This window comes from Eptesicus fuscus, chromosome 13 (genome assembly GCF_027574615.1).
Source record: "Eptesicus fuscus isolate TK198812 chromosome 13, DD_ASM_mEF_20220401, whole genome shotgun sequence".
Classification (NCBI taxonomy): domain Eukaryota; kingdom Metazoa; phylum Chordata; class Mammalia; order Chiroptera; family Vespertilionidae; genus Eptesicus; species Eptesicus fuscus.
Genome location: NC_072485.1, coordinates 69,829,669 through 69,856,558, shown reverse-complemented (window position 1 = coordinate 69,856,558; position 26,890 = coordinate 69,829,669). Strand labels below are relative to the sequence as shown.

Below are 26,890 nucleotides of genomic sequence, written 5' to 3'. Positions count from 1 at the left end.
TGTCAGGTTGGTTTGGCGACCTCTGGGCCTCCATCTTTCTTTCTTTTTTTTTTTTTTAAGTATATTTTATTAATTTTTTACAGAGAGGAAGGGAGAGGGATAGAGAGTTTGAAACATCGATGAGAGAGAAACATCGATCAGCTGCCTCCTGCACACCCCCTACTGGGGATGTGCCTGCAACCAAGGTACATGCCCTTGACCAGAATCGAACCTGGGACCCTTCAGTCTGCAGGCCGATGCTCTATCCACTGAGCCAAACCAGTCAGGGCCCTCCATCTTTCTTAAGACTGTTTGAACTAAACTTTCTTTACTATCTGATCTCTTCAGTATAATATCACTCTCTTATGTTGGTTTAGGACTCTTAATTCCCTGCAGATATAATCCAGGACAGAAAACAGACTAAAAAGAGAGGATCTAAAAACAGAGAATAAATCACTCTGAACAGTAAAATTATTTTTAAACTAGAGGCCCGGTGCACGGATTTGTGCACCAGTGGGGTCCCTCCCAGGCTGGCCGGCCCTTATGGGGACTGGGCAAGACAAGCCAGACACACCCTGGACCCCTCCCGCAATCCCTGGCCTGTGGGGATCGGGCTGAAACCGGCCTGTGCACGGATTAATCCAGGGCGTGTCCAGTCTATCTCGCCCAGTCCCGATCGGCTGAACTCCAGCAGCAAGCTAACCTACTGGTCAAAGCATCTGTCCCCTGGAGGTCAACGTGCATCATAGCTACCAGTCGAACGGTTGTTTAGACATATACACACACACACACACACACACACATATACACACACACACACACACACACACACACACACACACATATATATAAATATACAAATATATATATATATTGGTGTTGTTTTCTTAGTGAATCTCTTTAATTATATATAATTAGACTCAAATATAAATCTTTAACTAGATCATTTAAGGTCTCTGAGTTTCTGAAGTTCTGTGCATCAGCAACTAGATACACGATATACAAGGGCAGCAGCAGATGTTAAAGGCTGCACTGGGCATGATCCTCCCTCTGCTGGCCAGTTGGTGCATTTCACATCTGAGTGTGGACCCACATTTCCCCTCTAGCTCAGTTTGGCTCTGCAGCTGTGGTGTTTCTTTTATAAACACCTCCTGCACCCCCAATGTAAAAAAATAAGGCAAAGACAGGCTCCAGACTCACCATCCTTTCTAGGGACTTGGGAGGAGGCACGGTGGGGGACCTCTTGGCAGCGTTTGGTATTTGTTGCTCTTTGTGAGAGTTGCTTTTTAAGGGAATTCCCACATCTCTTGAGGGCTATATAGAGTAGCAAGAGCTTTGTTTTTATTTTTATATTAAATCCCTCTCTGTTTTTTCAATGGGAAGCTGAGGGTTGCTGCTATTGATAGCTCCTTCTCACAGCTGTGCTGGCCTCAGCTGGAATTCTTGTCATTTTCTCTCTAAAAGGAACTAAATTGGGAGTTTACAACTGTTACTCTTGAGGGAGACTTCAAATTCTCAGCATGATTTTACTTAAACTTAGATATCAACACTGCTGGGAGGAAACATGAAAGTCATAGCCAGTAATTTTAGTCCTTAAAAGAAAACCAAATCCACCTGAACATTTTGTTTGCTTAAAACTAAAATGGGCATGCTCCATCAACCATCTGTCAGGTCAGGGAGAGCCAGCATGAAGCAGGGGATCATTTCAGACTCTTGTTCACATCTGCACATTTATGTTGAAAATGGAGCAGTAACAGAGCGGGGATCCAGTGGTCCTGTGACTGACTGTTCTGGGATTCCCAGCTGCCCCCTCACCTCCCTTGGTCTCCAGCATCCCATGGGTTGCCATAACTACCTATATCGCTGTCCATAGTGCAGAAACCTTAGCCAGTCACCCTTTTAGAGCTCTGATACCCTGCGCTGGGCCACCTCCCTGCTATTCCCCAAGTAGAAAGTCTTACTCCACAAGGCCTTCAACACTCCATGTGGGCCACCCTCATACAGAAACACCCTCTTCCTGCTAGGACTTCAATACTGCATCGTCCTGCATGCACACCCTCTCGGATGCCAACATGCCTGTTCTTGCAGCGTTTTTGTTAGCAGCTCTACTGAAATAGAAAGTCTCCAGAAACATCCAGCAAGTACCATGTTCCAGTGTCTTGGGAATTGGAAAGACCCTTAGGGGCCATTTAGCCTTAACTTGATACATGACTTTTCACTATAATTTTGAAACAGAAAGTTTTCTGATTTGTAATAAGAAAAACTCTTGCAGTCCATATCATTTTCAGATAGTTTTAATTGTTAAGGTGGTTTCCCTGCTTATCTTGTGAATTTGGCTATAGCGCTTTCTCCTGTTTAAGCAGACAAGATGGATCATGGAAATACTTTGAGGTGATCTGAGAGTGCTCCCTGTATCTGGTCTTTGCACCACTAAGTCATTCCTCCAAAATGAATGCTTTCACAAAAGAAAAATTGTTGGGGCTCAGAGCTGGGAGTAGAAACCAAGAGTCTGTTTCAGTGTCCAGAAGAAACACGTTGGATGTAAATATTCAGCTTATTGTTCAGTAAATTACAACTTAGGGGGACATTGCCCAGGATGAGAGGAACCAGTCTGTGCAGTTGATCAAAATGATCTCCCTGATGGGATGTTATTCCATGTGGTTCTTATTTCCACTTACCTTTACCCAGGCTTCTGGGTCTAAGCTACCTTCTAGGGCAGCTCTAGCAAACAGAACCTTCCGTGTTGAGGTGGTGGTCTGGATTTGTGCTGTCAGGCGCCCACTAGCCACATAGGGCCCACACTTGAAATGTGGGTGATGTGGTGGAGGAACTGAATTTGAAATTTTAATTAATTTAAATGGCCTGAGGTGGCTAATTGCTATTGGACAGTGAGGTTCTAGGGAATCTGCTTATTCTTTTGTTTCCTCACTATGGTGTGGGAAATGCCTTTTGCTTTTAGTTCAGTTGTACAAAGAAATTACCAAAAGAAATGGTTCTGAAAATTATAAGTAATCCGGGGCTGTGTTACCTGTTGCTCTGTTTTCTGGAGTTTGTGAGCTGATCTGGCTGGCCAGGCCAGTTCACCTTCTCCATCATTGCTCTGTGTGGTTTGGACCTGAAGCTTAGTGCTCAGTAAAAGATGGGACCTCACTTAGAGAATGATTGATTAGTCTTTGGCAATGGATGTATGAACCTCTAAATAAGTCTAAGAAAGAAAAGTGAAACGATTACCCTCCCTTTCTTCCCAAAACAAAGAAAAAAAGAGAGCGAGATGGTTCACAGAGCATAGGTTTTTGGTCCTTTCTTATGAACAGACTCATATTATCATCCAGCCTATGAGATGCACAACCCTCGTATTTTCCATGGCCTATACCAGTTAGAGATAGATTTAAGTGAGCGTTAAATCTCACTAGGCGTGATGGGCATTTCATTTCCTCCTGGAACCTGCTTTGTATTACTCTTTTCTAGTGGTCTCTCACCCCATACAGGGTCTATGCTCTGTAACCTCTCTGTTCTCTGGGAATTTTGCCTTCCAGGAGGGAATTACTTACCAGATGGTCTCCCCAAAATTCCCCCCTTGACGCTGGCTTAGTAGTTTTGTGTTCTCATGTTTATCTCTTATGGAGTTCTAAATGGCACTAGAATCCTTTCTTCACTCCATTTTCTTTTAAGCATCCTTGCTGTCCAGATCTTAAGACTGATTCCATCCTCTGGTAAAGACTTTTTTCCACCTCTTCTCAATGACCAGTACAGTCTTTCTGATGGCCGGCCGACCTTCGCCATGGGAGCTGTCTTTCCCTGGAGCTTCTTCATAGCGTTAGGGTGCCGTTCCACAGCCAGAGCAGTCCTCTCTCTCCTGGTCTTACAGCCAGTGCTGCCCATCAAGTTTCCCTCTTTTCCCATTTGAAGGATGCAGCCAACTCTCAGTTCTTTTTCAGATCAGAGAATCAGCTATAGATAATAACATGTTGACATTTCTTCCAATCAACCAGTCAGTCAGTTTCTCTCTTTTTACACACACACACACACACATTTATAGCATGCTAAGCTTGGCTTGGCATATAGTAAGCAGTTCCTCAAAACATTAAGAACTTTTCCCAAATAAAATTTTCACCTATTGAGTAATATTTCAGCATGTGAATGAGTCATACCTTACTCTCTTACAGCATATAATATTTTAAACAATCAGCCATGCTAGAGTATTATTTCCCAAAAAGTCAAGAGATGTGAAAACTGATGAGAAAACACTGTTGGCATGTTTAATGTCAGAGTTTGTCTTACCTTGACTGCCACACCAGCTGCAGCTTCCCAGTCACCTTTTCCCTCCTTTACAGTCCCCGGCGATACTTCCTCCTGTCGTCTCAGATGGCTCTCCATCCCGAGTACCGAGAGGAACTGGGAGCCCTCCAGGCCAAACACGGAGAGTCAGTGCTAGTACTAGATAAATGCACCAACCTCTCCGAGGACGTCCTTTCCGTCCGGAAGCGCTGCCACAAGCATCAGGTCTTCGATTACCCGCAGGTGCTGCAGGTGAGTGTCATTCATTACCTCTCTCAAGCCTCGGAAGTGTTCACTTCCACAAGGTGAAATTAACCCCGACCAACAGGCGCTTTCTCCACTGGCAGCCAGGAGAACTCCCCCAGGGAAGGAGGAAGCGGAGTATTGCTCTTTACTGGGTGTGTAGACCTAAAGGTGCTTCGAAGTCTGGCATAGTGTTTGTGCAAAGCTGCTTGGCCTGTGAGAGTGCATAGGCCTTTCAGATATTCATTATACTTCAAAACTGCAAATGTGAGAGGTTTACAAAGAAGCCACATAGACAAAGCAGGCAGATGTCGTTTGCTGTTACACCTGTATTCATAAGCCAGGCAGCTTGAACCCTCTGACTGCTAGCCCACAGGCTACAGTCAGCTTTTTCTGGGCGTGGAAGGTCTTTATTTTTAGTCATTGTTTTGTTCTTTGGTGTTTTGCCACCCTTAACAAAACTGGTGGCATGTCCTACTGGTGACATGTCCTATACTTAAATATACATAACCATGGGCAAAGCAATCCTTTTGGGGATGTTTTATAAGCAGGATATTTGACATTCCAAGGGCCTGCGGGCTAAGAAAGGAGACGATGAGTTTTGTTCACTTAAATATTTAAGATGCAGCCCTGGCCGGCTTGGCTCAGTGGATAGAGTATCAGCCTGCGGACTGAGGGGTCCCATGTTCGATTCCGGTCAAGGGCACATGCCTGGGTTGCGGGCTTGATCCCCAGTAGGGGGCGTGCAGGAGGCAGCCAATCAATGATTCTCTCTCATCATTGATGTTTCTATCTCTCTCTCCTTCTCCCTTCCTCTCTGAAATCAATAAAGAAATATATTAAAAAATATATTTAAGATGCAGACAGGTTAGTGGTGCTGGTATGATTTATTTTTTTTTTAATCTCCAAAGAGAACTGGCCCATGCTGAGATTGTTAAAATACTTTCTCTCAAAAAGTGCTGCATCTTCTCTGGAATGTCTGACTGATAACAGTGGTGATGTGAACAGGAGTATTTATAGTAACCTTTGTCTAGACAGGAAAAATGGTTATCAGCACGTGTGTCCACATCTGGATGCCGACTCCTCAGGGCGGCAGAGCTGTCCACCTGCACCTCTGGGCGCCATGACTGATTCTCTTCTCTGACTCTTGCTGCTGCTTTTATTTATCCCCAGAGGAGTTTGGCATATTGAGTTTCTTCACATTTTTTTCTAAATGTTCCTTTTCTCTAGCTTTAAAGATTAAATAGTCTGTCTTTTTAAAAATCGTTTTTCTCCTGACGAGGCAAAAACTGGGAGAAACTGAGTGTTAGAGAGGTCTTTTCTAATTTGGTTTACCAATTGCATCTCTTATTTTCCCAGATGTTTCCCACACTGAGGGAGTGAATGGGGAAGATCTTTTGAGGTTTTTCATTTTGTCCAATTTATTTTTTCTAAATAGAACATTTCTGTCTTAATGTGTTTTCAAAGGTATTGCATTCATGAAATGACTATCTTCTGTATGTGAAGCACACTGCTAGATGCCATGGGGAGTGGAAAGATGAAATGAGATTTGATACCTTCCCATTAGGGGGTCCTCTAGAGAACCCGATAGGCCTAGACAAAATAATTCTATTACACGGTAGGCTGTGGTAAGTACACTGTGCCACATGTATTTTCATGGTACAATAGAGCTGAAAGAGAGTCTGTGCGCAGTCATATTGCGTGTCCAGAGAAGACTTGGAGGTGGGTTTTAAACATTTTCAGGATGGCAACAGAGTTCAGTTGTACAAAGAAATTGCCAAAGAAATGGTTTTGAAGATTATAAGTAATCCAGGGCTGTGTTACCTGCTCTGTTTTCTGGAGTTTGTGAGCTGATCATTGAAATAACGCTGAAGAGCCGAAGGGTGAGTTAATTGTTGCATTTTTGTGACAGGATGCCTCAGTGTTGCTTGGCTTCAGTCTTTGGGAGAACTTCATGGTCTGCAGGGATCACAAGTGGATCAGTGAAACTGGTTTGTAAACTCCTACTTCTGCTTCTGTTCCGGCAGGAGGCTACTTTCTGTGTGGTTCTTCGTGGGGCTCGGCTGGGCCAGGCGGTATTGAGTGACGTTCTGCGGGCTGGCTGTGTCCCAGTTGTCATTGCAGACTCCTATATTTTGCCTTTCTCCGAAGTGCTTGACTGGAAGAGGTAGGTGTTAACCTTCTAATAAATTTTACACGAGTGGTTCTGTGTGTATTAGATTTCAGAAGCCTTCGAGTAATTGTGATGCCTTCCTTAGTGTGAGAACTTCTGTAGATTGTTTGGCTATGTTTTCCTTCAGGAGAGTTAGCTCATTGGCCTGGAGCAGAGATTGTGAACCAAATATGGCAAATTGCCAGTTTTTATAAGTAAAGTTTTATTGAAACTCAGCCACACCCTTTCACTGACATATTGTCTTGTGCTACAGTGGCAGAGTTGAGTAGTTGTGGCAGAGATTGTGTGGCTCACAAAACCTAAAATATTTACTTTCTGGCCCTTTACAGAAACATTTACCAATTCTTGGCCAAAAAGCAGTGGTTTGTAGAGACTGCAAGGTATACTTACCTGGAGAACTTTTCAAAATGCCTGGGCTTAGCCTTAGGAATGCTGAATTTTAAAGCTCCCAGGTATAATTTATAACCCCAGTTGAGAACCATTGCTCTGGAGTCTTTATTGAATTTGCATAATGTGACTAGCTGGAGGTGCCTCCCCATGGATGAAAGCTTCGAAACATTCCCAGTGGACAGATGGAGGCTCTGCTTGGTTATGGCTGTTAATGCTATAAAAAACAGACTAGCCTGAGAAGCTTATGTTATTTAATTTTCCTAGGACTTTGGAGGTTAAAGATTATTGGAAATTAGTTTCTTTTATATATGCTTCTCAGGCTCAATTTGGTCTTAAATGCTTAATTGCTTTCTCCTTCCTAGTTTTTTTGATATTTCTATCCAACTATGATCATTACAGATATTTGAATAATTTAAATAGCATTCATTCATATGTGTATTCATTCATATGTGTATTCATTCATTAATCTCACATTTATTGGGAAGCCTACTGTGAATAATACAGTCTCTGCTATTAAGGATGTTAGAATCTAGTGAGGAAGACAAACCAATTTGTGTGTTAAGGGCTATAATAGATGCATGCACAGGGGGGGTGATGAAAGCCCAGAACGGAGGAGGGAGCCTAAATCAGCCTGGAAGAGGAGGGTATGCAATTCTTTGTACCTAAGAGAAGTGATGAGCCACTTGCAGTCATTTATATATCACTGAAAACATGATTGTCTTTTATTTGCCAGGTACTGTACTGTGTTAGGTATGGGGATACAAAAATGATCAAGGTCAAACCTTACCTCCAAGAAGTGCATAGTTTGGTGGTGGAAGACAGACAAGTAAACCAGTAGTTACCAAATACTGTGATGAGACTCAGCTCTGGGTGGGGTGCTTGGAGAAGAGTGAGAAGGAGACACATACCATTGCTGGGGTGGAGATGGTGAGGGCTTTACAGAGGCAGTGACCCTGAGCCAAGTCTGAGAAGGTTTTCCTATGGAAGCCAGATCTGCTTGGGTAGTTGAATTATGGGTAAGTGGTGGAAGGGCTCTGGATTTGGAGTCAGGGAGCCTGGCTTCAGATAACCAGCTAGCTTTGTGATCTTGGCAAATCATTTAATCTTTTCTGAGCTTCGGTTTTCCCGTCTGTGTAGTTCAAATCGTGTATTTATTTAGCAAATATTTATTAAGTGCTAACTGTATGTGCTAAGCAATGTACCAGATGTTCAGGATATGCTGGTGAGTGGAACTAGGCGTGGTTTCCTTCCCAATGGACTAGTCTACTAGTAGTGTGGGGAGAGGGCTTTAGATTTTAATAAATTAATCTATGCAAATGTAATTGCAATCTCTGCTAAATGCCACGAAGGGTAAATCACTGTTGAGTCCTCCCTTTCCCTTACCTATCATATCTGATCTGTTAGCAGATGCTGCCGGTTCTCCTCTCTCATCACTTTCGTCAGTTCCTCCCTCCTCAGCAACTCTTGCCTAGTTTTGGCGGTGGCCTCTACCTGTTCTCCCTGCTTCTGGTCTTGGTATTGGTGGTTTGTTCTAACATTTTAGGGAGAGTGATCCTGTGGAACATAATCAGATCGTGCCGTGCTTGCCTAAAATCTCCCAGTGACTTTCTACCTCAGTAAAAGCCCACGTCCTTACAGTGGCCTATATGCTTCGCTGTAAACCTCCCTCCCCGGTTTCTGTTCATCTCCATCTTTGTTACTGTTCTCCAGCCACACTGGCCTCATTACTGTTGCCGGAACATTCCTGACACGCTGCTTTCTCAGAGCCTCTCACTTGTTAGTCCTTCTGCCTGGAGTGCTCCTCCCTCAGGTATTCTCATGGCTCTCTCATTCCCATGCCTTCTTTGTCTGCTTTGCTCACCGTCGCATTACCAGCACCTGGTTCCTAACAGGGTCTCCATAAATACGTGCTGAGTAAATGAGTGGATTGGGTGCACAGTCTAGCTGAAGGAGGTTTGTCGTTTCTGCTTGTGAGAATTAAACAGGCAATGTATATAGAAGTGCTCTGTGAAAGGTCTGTACGTCTGTAAATTGTTCTGCTGTTGTTTCTAGAGCCTCTGTGGTTGTGCCAGAAGAAAAGATGGCAGATGTATACAGCATTTTGCAGAGCATCCCCCAAAGACAGATTGAAGAAATGCAGAGACAGGTAAGAGGCCAAGCAGTAATTAAGGTCATCTCTTTTCCTGAACCCCTCTAGTCACAAGGGCCAGTTACCTCCTCTGGTGGTGAATGCCCTACATTATGTCAACCTGCAGAAGAAAGGGGCACTTTCCTGCCTCCCTTCCTACGTCTCTCCCCTGCTTTCTGACGCCCCTTTTCTCTGTGCTACTTTGAGACCTTCTAAAGCACTCCTCTGCAATGTCCCTTCTCTGAGTATTCTATGTTCCAAAAATGATCTCTTCTCCCAATCCCATATTTCTAAACTGGACTGATACCAACTAGAGGTGAGATTATCAGGTTGAAGTAATTCCCAGATAGGTATAAAGGTTTAGCTACTAAATGCCAGTAGCACACCCTCATCCCAAGTTGTGACAATCAAAACTATCTAGACATTGCCACATGTCCCCTGCGGGACAAAATTGCTTTGATTGAGAGCCACTGTTTCATTGATAGTTAAAGTCTCAGCTCTCTAAGGTTAGAGAGAGTTCTTTTGTTCTGTAGGACCCTTTCCAGATTATGCTGGACACTTTGCCCTCTGTTTACTGTCCATCAGTTTAAAACTGACCTTGGCAGGAGTAGCTGAAAAAAATATCATGCAGCTGGTTCTGGGAAGTTTTTACACCTTAGTGAATTCTCTTTGGGGAGGTCTCATTTGGATCTTTTTGTAAGACAGGCATAAACCTCTTGCCTCAGTGATTGATCCACAGAGCCCCTGGTTGGTATGCCAGAGTGACCTGAGGCTGAGGAGCCCAGTGATTTTTTTGCTGAGCAACTCAGAACTAGTTGAAGGAGCTGCATGGACAGTTGTAGCCAGCAGAGGTCTCCATCTACTTTTAAGTGACTCATTTTCCTTCTGTGTCAATGTTTCCAAGAAATCCTAAATCCTAAATGCCATGAGCTGCTCTGGTATTTCACTCCGACATCGTCCTCAAAGCCCTTCTCCAGAAACTGTTCTTTCATTGAGGAAAAAAGTGCTCAGCACAGGATTTTGCCCTCCCTAGATGGGATAGAGCTACCATTTCTGAGTTGACCCCAAGAATGTGTTGGGATCTTGATGAAGGGATTGCAGCAACATTTTGCAACTTAGAGATCAGTATCAGAAAGGCTACGCTCTGACCAGTGTATACAATGGCCAAAGTCCTTATTGTGCCTTGGGAATTAACATGTACCGAGACAGAAACATATTTAGCCTGACAAGAAAAATTACATGTTCCCCCTGACCTTTAGATGTGATAGTGAAGCAGCCATAATGTGAAATACAGGGCTAGAGCCTAAAGTAAGTAAGAGCTCTTGTTAAGGTAAGATTTTTAAAGAAGAGTACAACCGATGGCTCTGTTATCTACCCTGAAGGGCAACAAGAGTGCCGGCATACAAGGCATTGGACAAGCTAGGGGTAGCTTATCATTTCTTGTTGTTGTTGTAGTTTCGTGGGTAGGTTAAAAACCAGTCTCTTCAATTGGTAGAGGGTAACAGTTAAAACAGTATCAATCAGCCTTTTATTGTCCTATGAGCTAAATTAACTAGTTAATTAACCCTAATTACGTGTGGGTTTTTTTCAAGGGGAGATGATAGGAGATAATAAAAAATCTGTGATCCTCAGTCTCAAAGGCCTAATAGTCATCTTGTGGACATATGGGTATGAGCACAAAGAAAGTTGAGGAGATGGTGCAGATTTTCCAAAGTACATTAGGGTCTGAAATGGAAGGAAGAAGATATGGGGTAGGGATCGATTTATTGGAGAGGTGGCATTTGTGGAAGGCTTTAAAGATGGAGTGCCCCATCAACCATCTTTCTCACAGTGGAAAGCAGGAAGAAGTGTGCAACTAAATATTTTTCTATAGTCAAATGGAACATTCATATCCCCAGTCTCCCTTGAAGCACAATGAAAAAGAAAGCAATCGAGGATCTTGGAAGGCTGGATAGACACTAGACTGGATAGTTAGAAATGTTTGTGTAGATAGGGAGGAAGGTGTAAATGGATCCCTAGTTTTATCTATTGAGTGGAGTTTCCAAACATTGTTTTATTGGTCAGTGGCTCCACCAGCAGTGACCTCTAACCTCAGCCACACTAGGAGGTGGAAGTCAGGAGCCTGCCTTGCCTTTGAACTCTTCTTTGTACTCAGTTGACTCAGAGGCTTTGGGGTGGCAGAAACCTTCAGCATCTTCTTTTCTCTCTCACCTTTAATGCTTAGGTACGTTAAAATATTAGTTTCTCTTCGGTCTATTGCACTGACTCAGTTTGCCTTCATATTTTCCTACCAAGCATACCAACTATTTGGGCTGCAGAGGCATTCTTGAATATATAATGGTCTGATTAAGAACAAGGAAAAAAAAGCTTCTATTTAAAAAAATAAAACCCCAGGCATGTGGTGCCATTACCTACCAGGAGGGAGTTAGGCCTGGAGGTGGTAAAGGAGAGAGCAGAACAGACTACAGAACAGCAAGTGTGTGTGCACTTCATTCCCAGGAGCATCCTTAAAACTAGGCTCTCATTTTATCTTATTTATACATAATTTCAACACATTGAGTTATCCAATTTCCATAGCCATAGTATAAAAATCACAAATTTGAAGGGGTGAGGGACTACAAGTGAGGGTCTCTGAGATGGCTGAGAAGGTAGAAAAGCTATTTTAAAAATATATCTCTTGCCTGGCCAGTGTGGCTCAGCAGTTGAGCATTGACCCAGGAACCAAGTCAGGGCATATGCTGGGGTTGCAGGCTCAATCCCCAGTGGAGGTGCATGCAGAGGCAATTGATTGATGGTGTTCCTATTTCATTGATGTTTCTATCTCTCTATCCCTCCCTTCCTCTCTAAAAAACAGCAACATTTAAAAAAATATATCTCTTTGCACATTGGATATACTGCAGGCAGCTTTGCAGGCTTCACTCTATGACTATACTCGGGGTGTATCATTGTAAGATGGCAGAATTCTACAATTCAAAGAAGTACATATTTGTTTGTGTTACATATATTGGATTTCTGACACCCAAATGATTTTCACCATCAGTTTGAACATTGAACATATTTCTTTTCCTTCCCCCTAAAGCTGTTATTGATGTGGTATCTTAAAGTGTAGGAAATACAGAAATTGATATTCCTTGTGATGCCCTTGAATCTTTAATTTAAATTGTTTAGTATCCTATATAATAAAAGGCTAATATGCAAATAGACTGAATGGCAGAACAACCAAACAACAGGTCGCTATGACGTGTGCTGACCACCAGGGGGTGCGCGCGGAACATGGCGGGCATTGGCAGTAGGCAGCAGAGCGCGGAACATGGCAGGTGTCAGCTGTGGTGGGATGGTGGAGCAGGTGAGCGGGGGCACCAGACCAAGGCTGGGCGCCAGTCGCTGTCAGCGGGTCGAGCCTCTGGTGGTTACTGAAAATTCTTTGCTCCTGTGTGCCTCAGTCCTACCTGGCGCTCGCACCTGCTGCCAGCGCCGGCCCCGCTCGCACCTGCAGCTGGTGCCGGAGCCGCCACTTGCACCCGCCTCTTGCACCCGCTGCCAGCACCCGGTGCTGGTCCTGATTGCTTGGTGCCATCAGTGGATGTGAGTGGTGGCTGCCTGCCCTGATTGCTGGCCCTGATTGCCCCTGAGGGCTTCTCAACCTCCCCCTGCTCCTGAGGGGCGATTGGGGCAGCAGCCGCCACTTGCACCTGCTGATGGCGCCGAGCAATCGGGACTGCTGCTGGGTGCTGCAGCGGGTGCGAGTGGTGGCTCCAGCACCGGCTGCGGATGCGAGCAGGACTGGCACCATCACTGCATGGGAGCGGCGGCAGCGGAAGTGGGGCTGCCAGCAGAGAGGGGACTGGGCCGCAGCAGGAGGGGCTGGGCGGAGTCGCGGAGGATGAGCCGAGACCCACCCCTGTGCCCACTGCAGCCTCATGGCCCACAGTTCCTTTCAAGGTGCACGAATTCGTGCACTGGGCCCCTAGTATGTGTGTGTGTGTGTGTGTGTGTGTATGTGTGTATGTATATGTATATTTAAAAATATTGGCTGATGTGTTTTATAAAGTTTTCTATCTAAAATGTTTGTTTTTATTTTTTAAAAGTGTTTTTGTGATTCACTTAAAGGTATCTCACTATGCTTTAAACAGAGTAGTGAGATAGGCAGTTGGAAGAGTAAGGTGAAGCTTTCAATGTGAAAAAACAGGATAAAGAGACGTAAAGTAATCCTCCCAAGACCACACAATATGTGAGGGACAGACAGGGAGCCCAACCTATTTTGCTGCCCACAAATTATTCAAAACACTGTGTGGCCAGGATTGAGACTGAAAATCAGGATGAACTTCCCAGTAATTCAGACTAACTGCTTATTAGATAGTCTTTAAAAAGTTATTACTTGAGACATTTAGATTGGACACATCCCTGGAAATATATTGTAAAGACTGTGGAAAAGATTTCACTTCTAATTTCCAGAATCAATATTGTAATGCCTGTCATTCTTATCCCCCCAACTGTGAAAGTGAAAAAATTTTAACTGAACTCTCAAGGCTTTTAAAAAATGACTAATATTCGTGCCTCCCTTTCTCCCCCATACTCCAGTCCCAACCTGCCACTCCGAGCTGTTTCCCAATCTCTGCTTTCATACTTGCCCCGAAGAAAGGTATTGGATTGCTTACTCTTAAACAAAACACACTGACCCGATCCTGGAGTTCTTCCTGTGAAACAGACAACCATGGTTCTGATACAGAGTCCGCTCCTTGGCCAGTGGGAGAGCCGTGGGGATGAGTATAACCACTTCATGGGATAGTTTGAATTTCATAATACTTTTCCAAAGCACTGTGTACTCTGTGTTTGAGTTTTTCTGAAGGTATAACTCCCTACTGTGGAGGATGCTGGCCCATGTATGTTGTGGAAAGCAGGATAAAATAAGGACTCGTTTAATTGGAACTCTTAAGGAAGAGCATTTTTGTGTGTTTTAACTTTTCTTTTCCAACTTTAGTATTAAAAACCTATTGGAAAAAGACTTTTGCCAAATATCTGATGGGAAGCCAAAAAAAGCATTTTAATAGAACTGTCTGAAATTTATAGTACACTAGGGCCTGTAAATAAATTTTCTTGTCTTTAAGGTTTGGGCTGATTTGCAGTTATTTTGTATAGCTTCTGAGATTTAAATCCTCACAGGCCAGATGGAGGGACCATAAAGCTGCTTTCCTTGGCAACCTTGGCCTACCTTGTCCATGGCAAACATGAATGAGTAGTCTATGGAACTTAGTCTGTAAATGCTCACGTACCTTATTGTGATACCAGCTTTAATTGTTTTTGTGACTTTTCCTAGAGCAGCCCACCTAAATAGTCTCTAAATTTAAGATAGAGTCCTTAATTTCATAATGCAAACAAATCAAATATGTATCAGGCACCTGCTTTGTTCCTAGTTGTACAGGCATGTTGAGGGAGATTTTAAAAGGGGGATCCTGTCTTTAAGAAAGCCCTCAAGAGTGTTGGGACAGTACTTTCAGCAAAATACATTAAAGGCCGGAAGTGCTGTGTAGTTAGTTGTGGCGCAGCGGGGGTGTCAGGGAGGGTGATGCTCTGTTAGTGCACTGACCTGGGGGTGGGGGGGTGGCTTCTCTGAGAGACTCAGGAGGTAAGATGGAGCAGGTGGGGGTTGGGGGACTTGGAATACCAGTAGGGAACTGAAGGAAATTCTCTGCAGAGAATTGAAGGAAAGGATAGTAATGACAAGTGAAGAGTAATGAGAAGATGTGTGATGAAAGGGGAAAACAGTTTCAATCAAGCGGATTGAAAAAAAAATATCAAAGAGCTGGAAGGAACCTTAGAAAAGATTCAGCCCTTTCCTCATATTTTACAATCACAAGTAAGCCCTGGAGTTTAAGTAAACTTGGGTTGTCAGAGCCAGAGCTGAGCCGCTGGAACCCAGTCTGGTGATTCTTTTTTTTTTTCTTCATTGTCACTGCAGTGTTTTCCAAACTGAGGACCATGATTCATTAGTTGCTCATGAAGTTAAATCATTGGTTCAAGACTGGCATTTTATTTTTAAATAATGAAATATGATAGAAAGGAAAATACCATCATATTTCCTATAGTAAGGGTAAATATTTCCTGAAACCTTTCAGTTATATATGTATATATGTAGGGAGTTGCAGAATAAAATGTGTTTATGTGTTTCTTAGTGTGGTTCCTAGGCCAAAAAAATTGAAAAATGCTGGTAGTGGAAAGCTTTTGAGTTGGAGAAACCTGAGTTCATATCCTCAGCTGTGCTGTCTTACCAGCGTTGTGACTTTGGGCAAGTAACCTGACTTTTCCAAGCTTCAGTTTTTCTTCACTCAGGCCCGGGACTAACAATACTGTAGAGCAGTTGTATGGTTCAGTGAGTAACTTGCTTAGAGCATGGAGATTCTGGTCTGTCTGCTCCATGCTGGCAGTGATTTGGGAGCGCTCCGCCTGAGTCTGGGTTTGAATATTGGAAGGAGCCTCCTGGTATGGAGTTTGGGCTTCAGGAACCACAGTGAATTACCAGCGCGGATGTATTATGCATTTGCTTCTGGGCTTGGAAACTGGAAAGATAATTTATTCCTGTGGGTTCTGATGCACTCTCTACATCTTGACAAGGAGGTTCACCTCTGTTTTTCTGTTAGAATCAGAATTGCTTATTAAAATAAGTGGTTTTCTAGCTGGCCTTTAAAAAAATTCATTGGCACATTTGGATAAAGTACTATTACTTTTTCCCCTCTGCAGTGAGAAAAAAAAAATATTTTAAGGCTTTTTTCCCCTCTTCTAATGTGTCTCTGCCAAATCATGATTTTTTTCAAGTTTTTAAAAAATGTATTTTTATTGATTTCAGAGAAGAGAGAGGGAGAGAGATAGAAACATCGATGATGAGAGAGAATCATTGATGGGCTGCCTCCTGCACGCCCTACACTGGGGGGTCAAGCCCACTGCCCAGGCATATTCCCTGACCAGGAATCGAACTGTGACCTCCTGGTTCATAGGTTGACCGTGCTGGCTGGTCCAAATCATGATTTTTTAATTAAAAAATGAAAAAAGATAAACTTATGGAGAGAATTTAAAACTAGAATTGACATTTTGGGTGGTGAGTAGTTGAATCAGAATTTACTGGGTCTGAGCTAAAAAGAAAGGATTTTCATGTGAATTTAAGTCAGGTATCTTTTAGAATTAGCTGGTTGTCGTCTTCTACTGAAAGGAGAACGAGTTCTTCTATATGATTCTCCTGTATCCTCCTGTACTCGTTTCTTCCCTTCCCTCTCCTCCTCCTACCTCTGCCTCCCTGCCCCCGCTCCTTTCTGGCCAGATCCATCCCATATTTGAAATCCCTCTGGAGAGCAGAGAAGAGAGCCTCATCCCAGATGATTTGGGCCAGGGGCTAAAACACTGCCATAAATCTGCAGCTCATTTTAATGCCACGTTAAAACAGTGTGAGCGGCTGGTTTCCGTGGCCCCTGCCCTCTTTCTTTATGGGCTTCTTTGGCTCTTCTTTTTAAAGAGGCCCTGCGGAGTAATTTTAAAGTTCTTATCAGTTTGCTGACAGCTATATGGGCCTTTCTGCCGAGTCCAGGAGCTCAGGCAGGCGTGTGAAACTTCTGATATTAAAATTGGAAAAAATGCCAGGCAGAAGGGACTGGGTGGTGCAGCCGTGATTTGGAGGTAAAAGACTAGCAAGATCATTAACCTTTGCAGGTCTGGAACTTCGCCATTGTGGGATACATTGCTCTTGGTTGGTAGGGGCAGGACAGTAAGGGTCAGGCAAGGGAGGATTTCGCAAGGGCTTTTATATTTGTCCTGATTAGACATGCTGTTCTGTTGACAGTTTGTGCTTTTGAGCTCCAGCAAGTGAGCTGGGCAGCCCTGAAGAGTTAGGGGAGCCAGGTTTACAATGTATTTTTTTTCCCTAAAGGCCGTCGGACTGGCTAGACCTCTGCACGCCTGTCTTCGCCAGCTCCAGCTTGTTGTCTCTGTGTCCACAGCATCACTTATCAAATTTAAAGGGACTTTCATCAGTCTGCTTTGCTGCCCTTTTAGACCCGTTTGCTAACCCCCAGTAATCCTCCCAGAGTGCTCCCTGGAAACACCAGGCCCTCTATAAATGTCAGCCTGCCATGCTTGGCCCTTTACCCTCCCTCACAGAGAAGTGGACTGGAAGCTGCTCCTCCCTCTCCCCTACCACTCTTCCTTTCTTTCTTTGCTGGAAAGCTCCTGCAGCCGACAGCTAAGGGGAAGGAAAAACCATTACCTGGATCTAGGCCAGCAGCTTGATGGGAGCTTCAAAATCTCTGGCAACTCCTGACCAGAATGTTTTTCCAGGCATTTCAGAGAGTGCATCCTTACCCTCCTCCTTTCGGCTTTCCAGCCTTGCTTTCCAAAGGGGTGGGGTGGGTGGGATGTGCCCTCACGATGGGCTTCATATCTGCCTGTCCTTTTTCTCCTAACTAAAGCTTTTAGGAAGAGGTTAGTAGAGATAAGCAAAATCCAATGGATATATATTTTCAACTGTTCTGCTCCTTTGGCACAAACCCATTACTTTTTTTCAAATAGTTTTGGACATGAGCAGTTTTGCAAGTATGTTCAATTTAAAATAGCCATTTAGCTTGAGGTTGGGGCAAAAAGCAAGGAATTTTTGTAGTAAGTGAAATTATAGCGCTGTTGATCTAGGGTTGATGATTTTCATTGAGCAAACAATAAAAAAATTACTGATTTGTTTTATTACTTGTGTAGCTCCTGTGGGGAGAGTAATTAGGTATAAAAACCAAAAAAGCAATAAAACAAAACAAGGCCCCAGACTCCAAAGCAAGAACTACTTTTTTATACATTTCTGGGGACTGAATTCATACCCTGTAATTACTAAGAAGTTTAGTGAACTGGGTGCTATTGCTTATGGTATAATTTTAACAAATTTAAAATATTTAATAAATAAATATCTTGGAGGTTCTCAATAAATATGATTATGATTAGTCTTCAATACACAGCCTTTTCAAGGGTCAGGGGAGATGCCTCATGGACATTGGTTAGGTTGGAGAGCTCTCTCTAAAGAAAACCATAGGTTAATCCCTCATGAATTCCAAATATGGGGTGTTGCTTCAAAAAATGGCCTCTGTGATAAAAGTATTAAGTATTGCCGAAGCCGGTTTGGCTCAGTGGATAGAGCGTCGGCCTGCGGACTGGAGGGTCCCAGTTCGATTCCGGTCAAGGGCATGTACCTTGGACTGGAGGGTCCCAGGTTCGATTCCGGTCAAGGGCATGTACCTTGGTTGCGGGCACATCCCCAGTGGGGGGTGTGCAAGAGGCAGCTGATCGATGTTTCTCTCTCATCGATGTTTCTAGCTCTCTGTCCCTCTCTCTTCCTCTCTGTAAAAAATCAATAAAATATATATTTTTTAAAAAGTATTAAGTATTAACTTGCAACCTGTATAAGACTTGTCTAACTCTTTGGGGCTGGTTTCCCACAGGATGAGGCTATTTGTGAAGCATTTCTGAGAAATAATTACTCCCTACAGGAAAAGTAGTTCAGGCTTTGTGAATTCATTATATACCTACTCAGAAAAATATCTAGGTTTGTTTATAAAACAACAACTTATAAATTATCAAGTGTTGATATGTTTGGTAAAGAATTCATTGTTTCAAATCTTCTGTAAGGGTTAAACTGATCTGTAGGATTTCTGCCTTCATTTATAAATATTAATATACTAGAGGCCCGGTGCACGAAATTCGTGCACGGGGAGGGGGGTGTCCCTCAGCCCAGCCTTCACCCTCTCCAATCTGGGACATCCCTCTCACAATCCAGGACTGCTGGCTCCCAACTGCTCACCTGCCTGCCTTCCTGATTGCCCCTAACCGCTTCTGTCTGCCAGCCTGATTGATGCCTAACTGCTCCCCTGCCAGCCTGTTTGCCCTTAACTGCCCTCCCCTGCAGGCCTGGTCACCCCTAACTGCCCTCCTCTGCAGGTCTGGTCACCCCTAACTGCCCTCCCCTGCAGGCCTGGTCCTCCCAACTGCTCTCCCCTGCAGGCCTGAGTCCCCCCTAACTGCCCTTCCCTGCAGGCCCGGTCACCCCCAACTTCCCTCCTCTGCCGGCCTGGTCACCCCTAACTGCCCTCACCTGTAGGCTTGATCGCCCCCAACTGCCCTACCCTGCTGGCCTGATCACCCACAACTGCCCTCCCTTGCAGGCCTGGTCCCTCCCAACTGCCCTCCCCTGCTGGCCATCTTTTTGTGGCCATCTTGTGTCCACATGGGGGCAGGATCTTTGACCACATGGGGACAGCCATCTTGTGTGTTAGAGTGATGGTCAATTTTCATATTACTCTTTTATTAGATAGGATATGACTAGAAGCCCGATGCACGAAATTTGTGCAAGGGGCTTGGCCCTCGCAACCGGGGCAGCTTGCCTTGGCCCTTGCAGACCTGGCTTCGTCCAGAAGGTCGTCTGGAAGGACGTTTGGCTGTCCGGTCAAATTAGCATATTACGCTTTTATTATTATAGATTATATATTTATATATTCAGTCCCCCTCAGCATTGCAGAGGTTGAGAGAATTTGGAGTTGCTTAATTATTTTTGTCATGGCATAATTTTCAGTTTTATAATAACATTATCTTATAATTCTGTGCTACTGTTCTTGAGAATGTATGACAACAATCATGTATTCATTTATTTTCACTTAAAGACCATTAAGCCCTGCCCACTGTAGGTCAGTTGGTTGGGCATAGTCCTGTGCACCAAAAGGTTGCCGGTTCAATTCCCAGTCAGGGCACGTGCCTGTATTCCAGGCTTGATCCCCGGTAGGGGGCATGCAGGAGGCAGCCGATTAATGTTTCACTCTCACATTGATGTTTCTCTCTCTCCCTTCCTCTCTCTGTAGAAATCAATAATAAAAAAAGATATTTTATACTGAATCAGATCAGGGTTGGTATGGAAGTAGCTTCACAGAAATGATTTCTGATAGTACAGATACCTCTCTCCTTGTAACTTATAAGGAGAGAGGTAACTAAATATAACTTAATTTGTTTTATTTAAATGTGTACTTCCCATTTTATTAAGGAATTTAATGGTAGGGGAGCAGTTCACTTGTTATCTTTCATATTCCAATACTTTTTACTAAAAGGAGCAAGTGTTTTCTTGTCAGGTATTTGAAGTCCATATATGTAGTGAAGTGTTTTTAACTTTAGGTTATTTTGACCAGGTCTTGATCTTCTTAATGTATCATTTGTGTTCTAGGAAAAGCTTGCAGTTTTTGGTTTCAGCTGCAGACTGAGGGCTGAGCTCTGCAGTGAGGCATTTTGGCATTTGATGCGAACGATTGAAGGTGGTGGCAGACTGAAGGGTCAGAATAACATCCTAAAGGATTGAGTACAGTGCGAGGGAACAGCGGACCTGACTGTACTCCGTTTGGCTTAGAATAACCACAAATCAGTGTTCTCCCAAAGCTCTTTGCCTAGCAGGTTGTAGGTAACTTTACATATGACATAAAGCAAGCATAATCTTTGGAAATCTTTTTGGTATAACTTGCAGATGGGAAACTATGGAAGAAGATTTCAACTGTCTAATTAGCTGCCATAGCTGTTTTTAACTGTGAGATGAAGTGGGGATCAGAATTCCCTGTGGGATTTTCAAGCTTCACACATCTCTCTCACTGTCACTCAAATTCCTAAATGCTTTCTGGGTTAGGAGGTGGGGGTGTGGATTTCTCTCTAGAATCTCTGCCATGATGAACCTGAGTTACTCTTACTTGTGGGTGTATTGTCAGCCTTCAGGTGAAAAGAGGGGGGAGGGATTGAGAACCTCTGACTTAGCATGTGTAGCTATTTCAAGCTTCTCCGTCTATTCACAGTCCCAATTTTGGGAACTTACCTTGGGGTTTCTACTCAGAATCAAAAGGAGAGCTCACCTTGATGACACTTAATCAGAAGGTGGGGCTTTCCAGCAGCAAACAGCTGGTAGAGGACTCCTGTGTGGCTGTCAGGGGAGAAGTGACACTCTTCTCAATTTCTCCTTTCCTGAGAGTGCATAGGGACAGTGAAGGACTCTCAAGAGCTGACTGCTGAGTTAGTGTCCCCAGCCAATTAAAGAACCTGCCAAAGAAATCTCCTTAGCTTCTCTGGAAGCGTTACAACATGGGCAACAGTAGAAGAGAGAACGCCACCCTAACATGGCGTGACATGATGACAGCTTTGGGGATGACATAAGTTTCCAAGTTCCGTCTTCTTAGTCCCTTCACATATTGTGTTTGTGTGTGTATCTTAATTAAAAGAGGCAGGCCTTTCAAGTGTGCCTGGTTGGAGTGAGGCTTGTTTTATATTTGCCTTCTCTAATCAAACAAACGAATGCTTGCTTTCTCCGGGTTTTAACATAGCAAACATGGGAAATCTCACCCCAGGCAGATTCCTTTGCAACAAGTTGACCCAAGTTATGCTCTTATTTATTTATTTTTGATGACAGATCCTGATTAAAGGTTTCCAATCCACCTTTCAGCTCTTTCATGGGAGCAGTCAGGAGAGAGCTGGTCAGCTGCTAATCACTACCCAGGCTCCCTGACCGGACCTAGGGAACAGTGGGACCCAGAGGCGTGGATAACTCAGAAATCTGGACACAGCAGACATGAGTCCCTCGTCTCTTAGCTGAGAAGGTTTGACCAAACACAGTTTTATTGGTCAGTGGCTCCTGCTTTAGTAACCTTTCACCCCTATGGTTCTTGGTGTTGCAAGCCACTGGCCGGCCTTGCCTTTGAACTCCTCATGGCTCCTGCCACCTCAAAGGCTCCCAGTCAGAGGCTCCTGTTTTGCTTGGGATCTCTCCTCACAGCAGGATGTCAGCAGTTGAGAAAACTGATCCATCCTTAGAACATTGACATATCTGAAGGCGATACCCCTGAGACTTGAAACCTATGGCTTTCTATTTCAGAGCTGTCTGTCATATGTCAGGAAACACGATTCAGTCTCCCCCTTTTCCTCCTCGATCCCTTCTTGTTTCCCATAGGACAGGAGATCGTAACATGGGAGCATTCCCTACGAGTATTCACTAAGTCCTCCCCTGCCTTCAAGCTTTCACCCACTTTCATTCTGACTTGCCCCAAGTAGCATTCATTTTTTAAGAATTTTCCTTTTAAATAGGACTAAAACATGAAAAGCATGTTCATCCTTGGTGTCTGGAAGTACAATTATAAAGATGACATACTGAAAAAATAATGGGGCTTACATGTTCCAACCTAGTGCTTCCAGATCAGAGGAGCTCTACTTGTAAGATAGTCCTGCAGTACTTTTCACTGTCTTCTTGATTCCATTCTACCTTTTGGGAAAATTAACATCTTGCAAGGAGACAGAAGTATCATGGACTGCCCTCCCACATCTGCTTGGCTTCCTGCCTAAGGAACAGGAGTGAGAGCTTTAGTATTGAGAGGCAAACCCAGGGACCCACGGATGTTAGATGACTTCAATATAGCTTCTCTGGCAAGAAATCAAACTTCTCATTCTAAGAATATTGATAGCGAATGCCTCTTCTACTCATGATGCATTTAGCTTAGAAAGGGAGCAAATGATCTCCATTGAGGTCCTCTGCTTTTCTGGAGTTCAAATTGAATATTACTGAAATCTTTTGTAAAAGGACACGCTGGCAAGGCCTTTTCCTGCCTCTGAGCAAAGGTTGAGTTTTTAGCAGGTACCCAGGTTTCAGAAGAGCCAGGCCTAATTTTATCACTGTCTTGCTTTGTGGTCATGAACTTAAATTTCCCAGTTGGCAAAGGGAAGGGGAAATCAACACATCTCCTGTGTCTGGTGCTGTATTGGGAGCTTCCTCATGGAAATCTGATGAGCTACTTGTTATTCTCATTTTTATAAAGGAGGAAAGCGCAAGTTAGAGGTTAATTGATGGCCTGAGGTTACAAAGTCTATGTAGCCGACTTGGGATTGGGAAGAATTTGTGGCATGTGATTAGAAAGTATGAAGTTTATTTATAACGCTCTATTTTCCTTTGTTTAGAGCACCTTTTGAACTTCTTATAATCATCTACACTATTTATTAAATGCCCATGTTTGGTAAGATACTGTACATGGTTCAGAACTGTACAAACCATGGTCCTTGTGCTCAAGCAGCCAGCAATCTTGAAGGGGGAGGTATGCAGTGTCACTAATGTCTATATTAGTTTGCTAGGGGTGCAGCACAAAACGTCATAGACTGTGTGACTTAAGCAACAGAAATTTATTTTCTCACAGTTCTAGAGGCTGGAAGTCCTAGATCAAGATGTCAGGAGGGTTGGCTGCTCCTGAGCCCTCTCTCCTTGGCTTGCTGATGGCCACCCTTTTGCTGCCTCTCTGCGTGTCATCCCTCTGTGCATGAGCACCCCCAGGGCCTCTCTGTGCATCCAAATATCCTCCTCTTATAAGGACAGCTGTCAGATTGGAGTAGGGTCCACCCTGCAACCTTATTTTAACTTAATCACCTCTTTTAAGCCCTATCTTCAACTACAGTCAAATTCTGGGGTACAAAGGGTTAAGGCTCCAACATATAAATTTTGAGAGGTCACAGTTCATCCCATACCAATGTCCATATAAGGTACAAGAGCCAAAGTCAATAGGTGTCCTTTAGTGGCTCAATTGAGGTTAAGAGGGGTTTTGCTCCTTACTGTGGAATCCACTTCTGAGGTGTTTTTTCGTAACCCCGCTGTCAGCAGTAACAATAATGTACATCCAAAAAGGTGGGTGGGGGGGAATGGGTAAAGAACAAGTTTTTAAAAATATATTTTTATTGATTTCAGAGAGGAAGGGAGAGGGGGAGATAGATAGAAACATCAACGATAAGAGAAAATCATTGAACTCCTGCCTCCTGCTTGCCCCCCTTCTGGGGATTGAGCCTGCAACCTGGGCGTGTGCCCTTGACCAAAATTGAACTTGGGACCCTTCAGTCTGCAGGCTGATGCTCTATCAAAACAATATAAAAACTGAGCTAGGGCAAATGCTCAGTTTTTACATTGTTTTGTTTTGTTGGAAAGGTTCTTAGTAGTGAGATTTTTTTTCCATTGAAATTGAAATATCACAATTCATGTTTTAATTATAGAAAGGGAAAGTTAAAAGTATAGGAGTATGCACCAGATTGAGAGCTTTAGGACTTTAAAAATGCTTGAGAATTCAAAAAAGATTTAACAATGCAGAAAACCCCTTTTTGTGATAAAGGTGATTCTTCTTTCTTAAGCTTGTGTCATTCAGGATTGATTTGGGGGCAAGGAGAAATGGAGGATAGTAAAAGAAAAAGATATATAAAAATATTGTACTTCTGTTTCTAACGAGATTATTAACTTAGCCTATAACCACACATGACTACTGTTTGTTGACTCACATAAATACATCGTCTGGATCAAACCACACAACCTACACCCCAACTTATACATGTACAACTGGGCCTCACCTTGTCCCATGTTCTAGTTCTTTCTCTGTATCCTTTCTCTGATGATAACTCAGGGTTTTAAACTCTTTATTTGAATCAAGCATGTAATCCGATGCCATGTGAGTTGTAAAGAGTTTGTAAATACATGCTGACCCTGGAAAAAAACAGCTGGTCTGATTAAAAACTAATGAACTTAAGCAAGCGCACTGTTTTGCCATTAGAAAGTATTGCCATAGACTTCATCATTTAGACTTCTTTCTCACATTTTTGGGATGACTAAGGAATATGCTGTAGCCACTTTCTCTGATAAGTATAAGTGGAACTAACTGCATATTAAGTCTTTAATCACTTCCCATAAATAGAAATGCTGAGACTGGAGGTGAGCAGAGGAAAGCTTTGCTTCTAAGTGGCTGAAATGTGCTTATATATGAACCTTTGAGAATTTTCCCACCAGCGCTGTTTCAGAATAGTGTTTGGGTACTGGTCCATGTACTTGCTTGTTTTCCTAACCTTTGAGTGACTCATAGTTTGGGATGTAAGAATGAGATCCGAACTCCTAGGAACTGGGCTATACAAAAGGAAAGTTGTGTCTTCAGCTGTTCTTTTGGGATAGGACTGCTCTGATGTTGAGAGTTCTTCAGAAATTCTTGACAGTGCTAGGGAGACATGGCCTGGAAGACCATGTAAAAATGTCTTCATTGAAGTGCCAGGAGAAGGGGGAAATGAAGAGGTGGCTAGCAAAATGCTAAGCATGGAGAAAGTTAGATTTAAAGAGGTACATACCTTGTAGCCAGCCAAGAGACAAGGTTTTGAGCAAGTTCTCAAAGTTCTGAGAAGGGCGAGAAAGAGAAAAATCCATTTAGTGTGGTGCAGTTTCATAACAGCATTTGTTACTATAAGGTGATTTTTTTCTTTTCATCTCCTATGTGCCAACTGAATAAAGACTATTTTAAACAAGACAAAACAACAACAACAAATCTGTGGATTCTAAATTCTAGTGTATTTTTAGAAGGCTGGGAATGTGGGAATGAGGTAAAAATAAAATTGAGATTGAATCCTAGGAGATACTAATTCCTAGTAAGAATCACTGGGCTCTATATGAGATCCTGGGAGAAGAGCAAAACCATGCTCACTAAGGTGTGATATGTTGGATCTTGTACTTGCGTTTAAAAGGGTTCTCAGCTCTTCTCTCTGAGCAGCACAGCTTAAAATAGAGACCCTACTGGTTAAGCCACGTCTAGTCCTGCATTGTTGCTGCTGTTGGGAAAAATGAGTGGTGACATTGACAAGAACATTCTACCTTAATCCATTCCAGTTTTCCAAGACACTTGAGCCTTACTCTAGAGGGGCTGCAGGACACAAGTGTAAAGAAGCCATGAGAACCCACAGAAACCCACTACCCTAAATCTGTAGTGTTTATGGGCCAATTTCTTGAATCCTTGCCCTTCAGTGGGAGCTAGTAAATTGTTAGTTTGGCTGGGAAGGTAAGTTCCACCCCCTAAAACATCAGGGAGTAGAGAATACATCCTGATTTTTGTGTTAAAATTGTCAAATGAATTAGAAAAGGAGGTGAGGGATGATGGGGAGGCAGCTGACGTCTATCCGAAGGACTAAGAATAATCTGGACTGTGAGAAGTTGGGGTAACACTAATTCGTGTGTGTGTGTGTGTGTGTGTGTGTGTGTGTGTGTGTGTAATCTTACTGGGTATTGCTGGGATGTGAGAGTTTGTTTTTTTGTTTTATTAAAAAATTATTTTGTAGCTGGTTACTTTATAAATTTTTACTTTTAGCACTGGCACGTTTTTAGCTGATTCTCAAGTTTTCTTCATAGCAAATCTATGGAAAGCTCTAGGGTTTATTTTCAAATTTCTCTCCTCTCTGCTTTCTTATACTAATTTTTTAGATTTATTTCATTCTTTTCCAAATTACAAAATTGTAAACTAAATTTTTGTACAGTAATGCGGAGTACATCAGAGTAAGTTAAAGTATTAGATTAAAAGCATTGAAATTTCAGAAATATTTGAGGTCTCAGCATATTTCACATCTAATATTTTTAATAAAAATTGGCTATATGCTTTTCTCTTTTCTCTAGATGAGATATGTTATCAGGCTTCAACTTAATGTTTAAGGCAAATATCAGATTATCAATTTTAATGAAATTATTAATGAGGAAAGAACATTTTTTTAATACTTTCTAATCAACCACAGATCCCCATAGATTTAAGGATTTTAATAGAATGCCATTCTGTATGTAAATAAACTAGGTTGAAAAATTTATAAGACTCAGTGAATTCAACTTCATGGTTTTTATT

The 26,890-nt window shown here is 43.0% G+C and overlaps 1 protein-coding gene across 4 annotated transcripts in view; it reads left to right on the top strand.

The window, feature by feature from the left end:
- Positions 1–26,890, top strand: part of EXT2 (exostosin glycosyltransferase 2) — a 120,273-nt gene that overhangs the window by 17,264 nt on the left and 76,119 nt on the right. For 3 of the 4 annotated variants that reach the window (XM_008146783.3, XM_054724695.1, XM_054724693.1), the window contains exons 5-7: positions 4,314–4,509; positions 6,528–6,667; positions 9,116–9,209. In XM_008146783.3, the coding sequence (XP_008145005.1) occupies positions 4,314–4,509; positions 6,528–6,667; positions 9,116–9,209 (430 nt within the window). The remainder of the gene's footprint in view (positions 1–4,313; positions 4,510–6,527; positions 6,668–9,115; positions 9,210–26,890) is intronic. The other variant, XM_054724694.1, reaches the window with a different exon arrangement.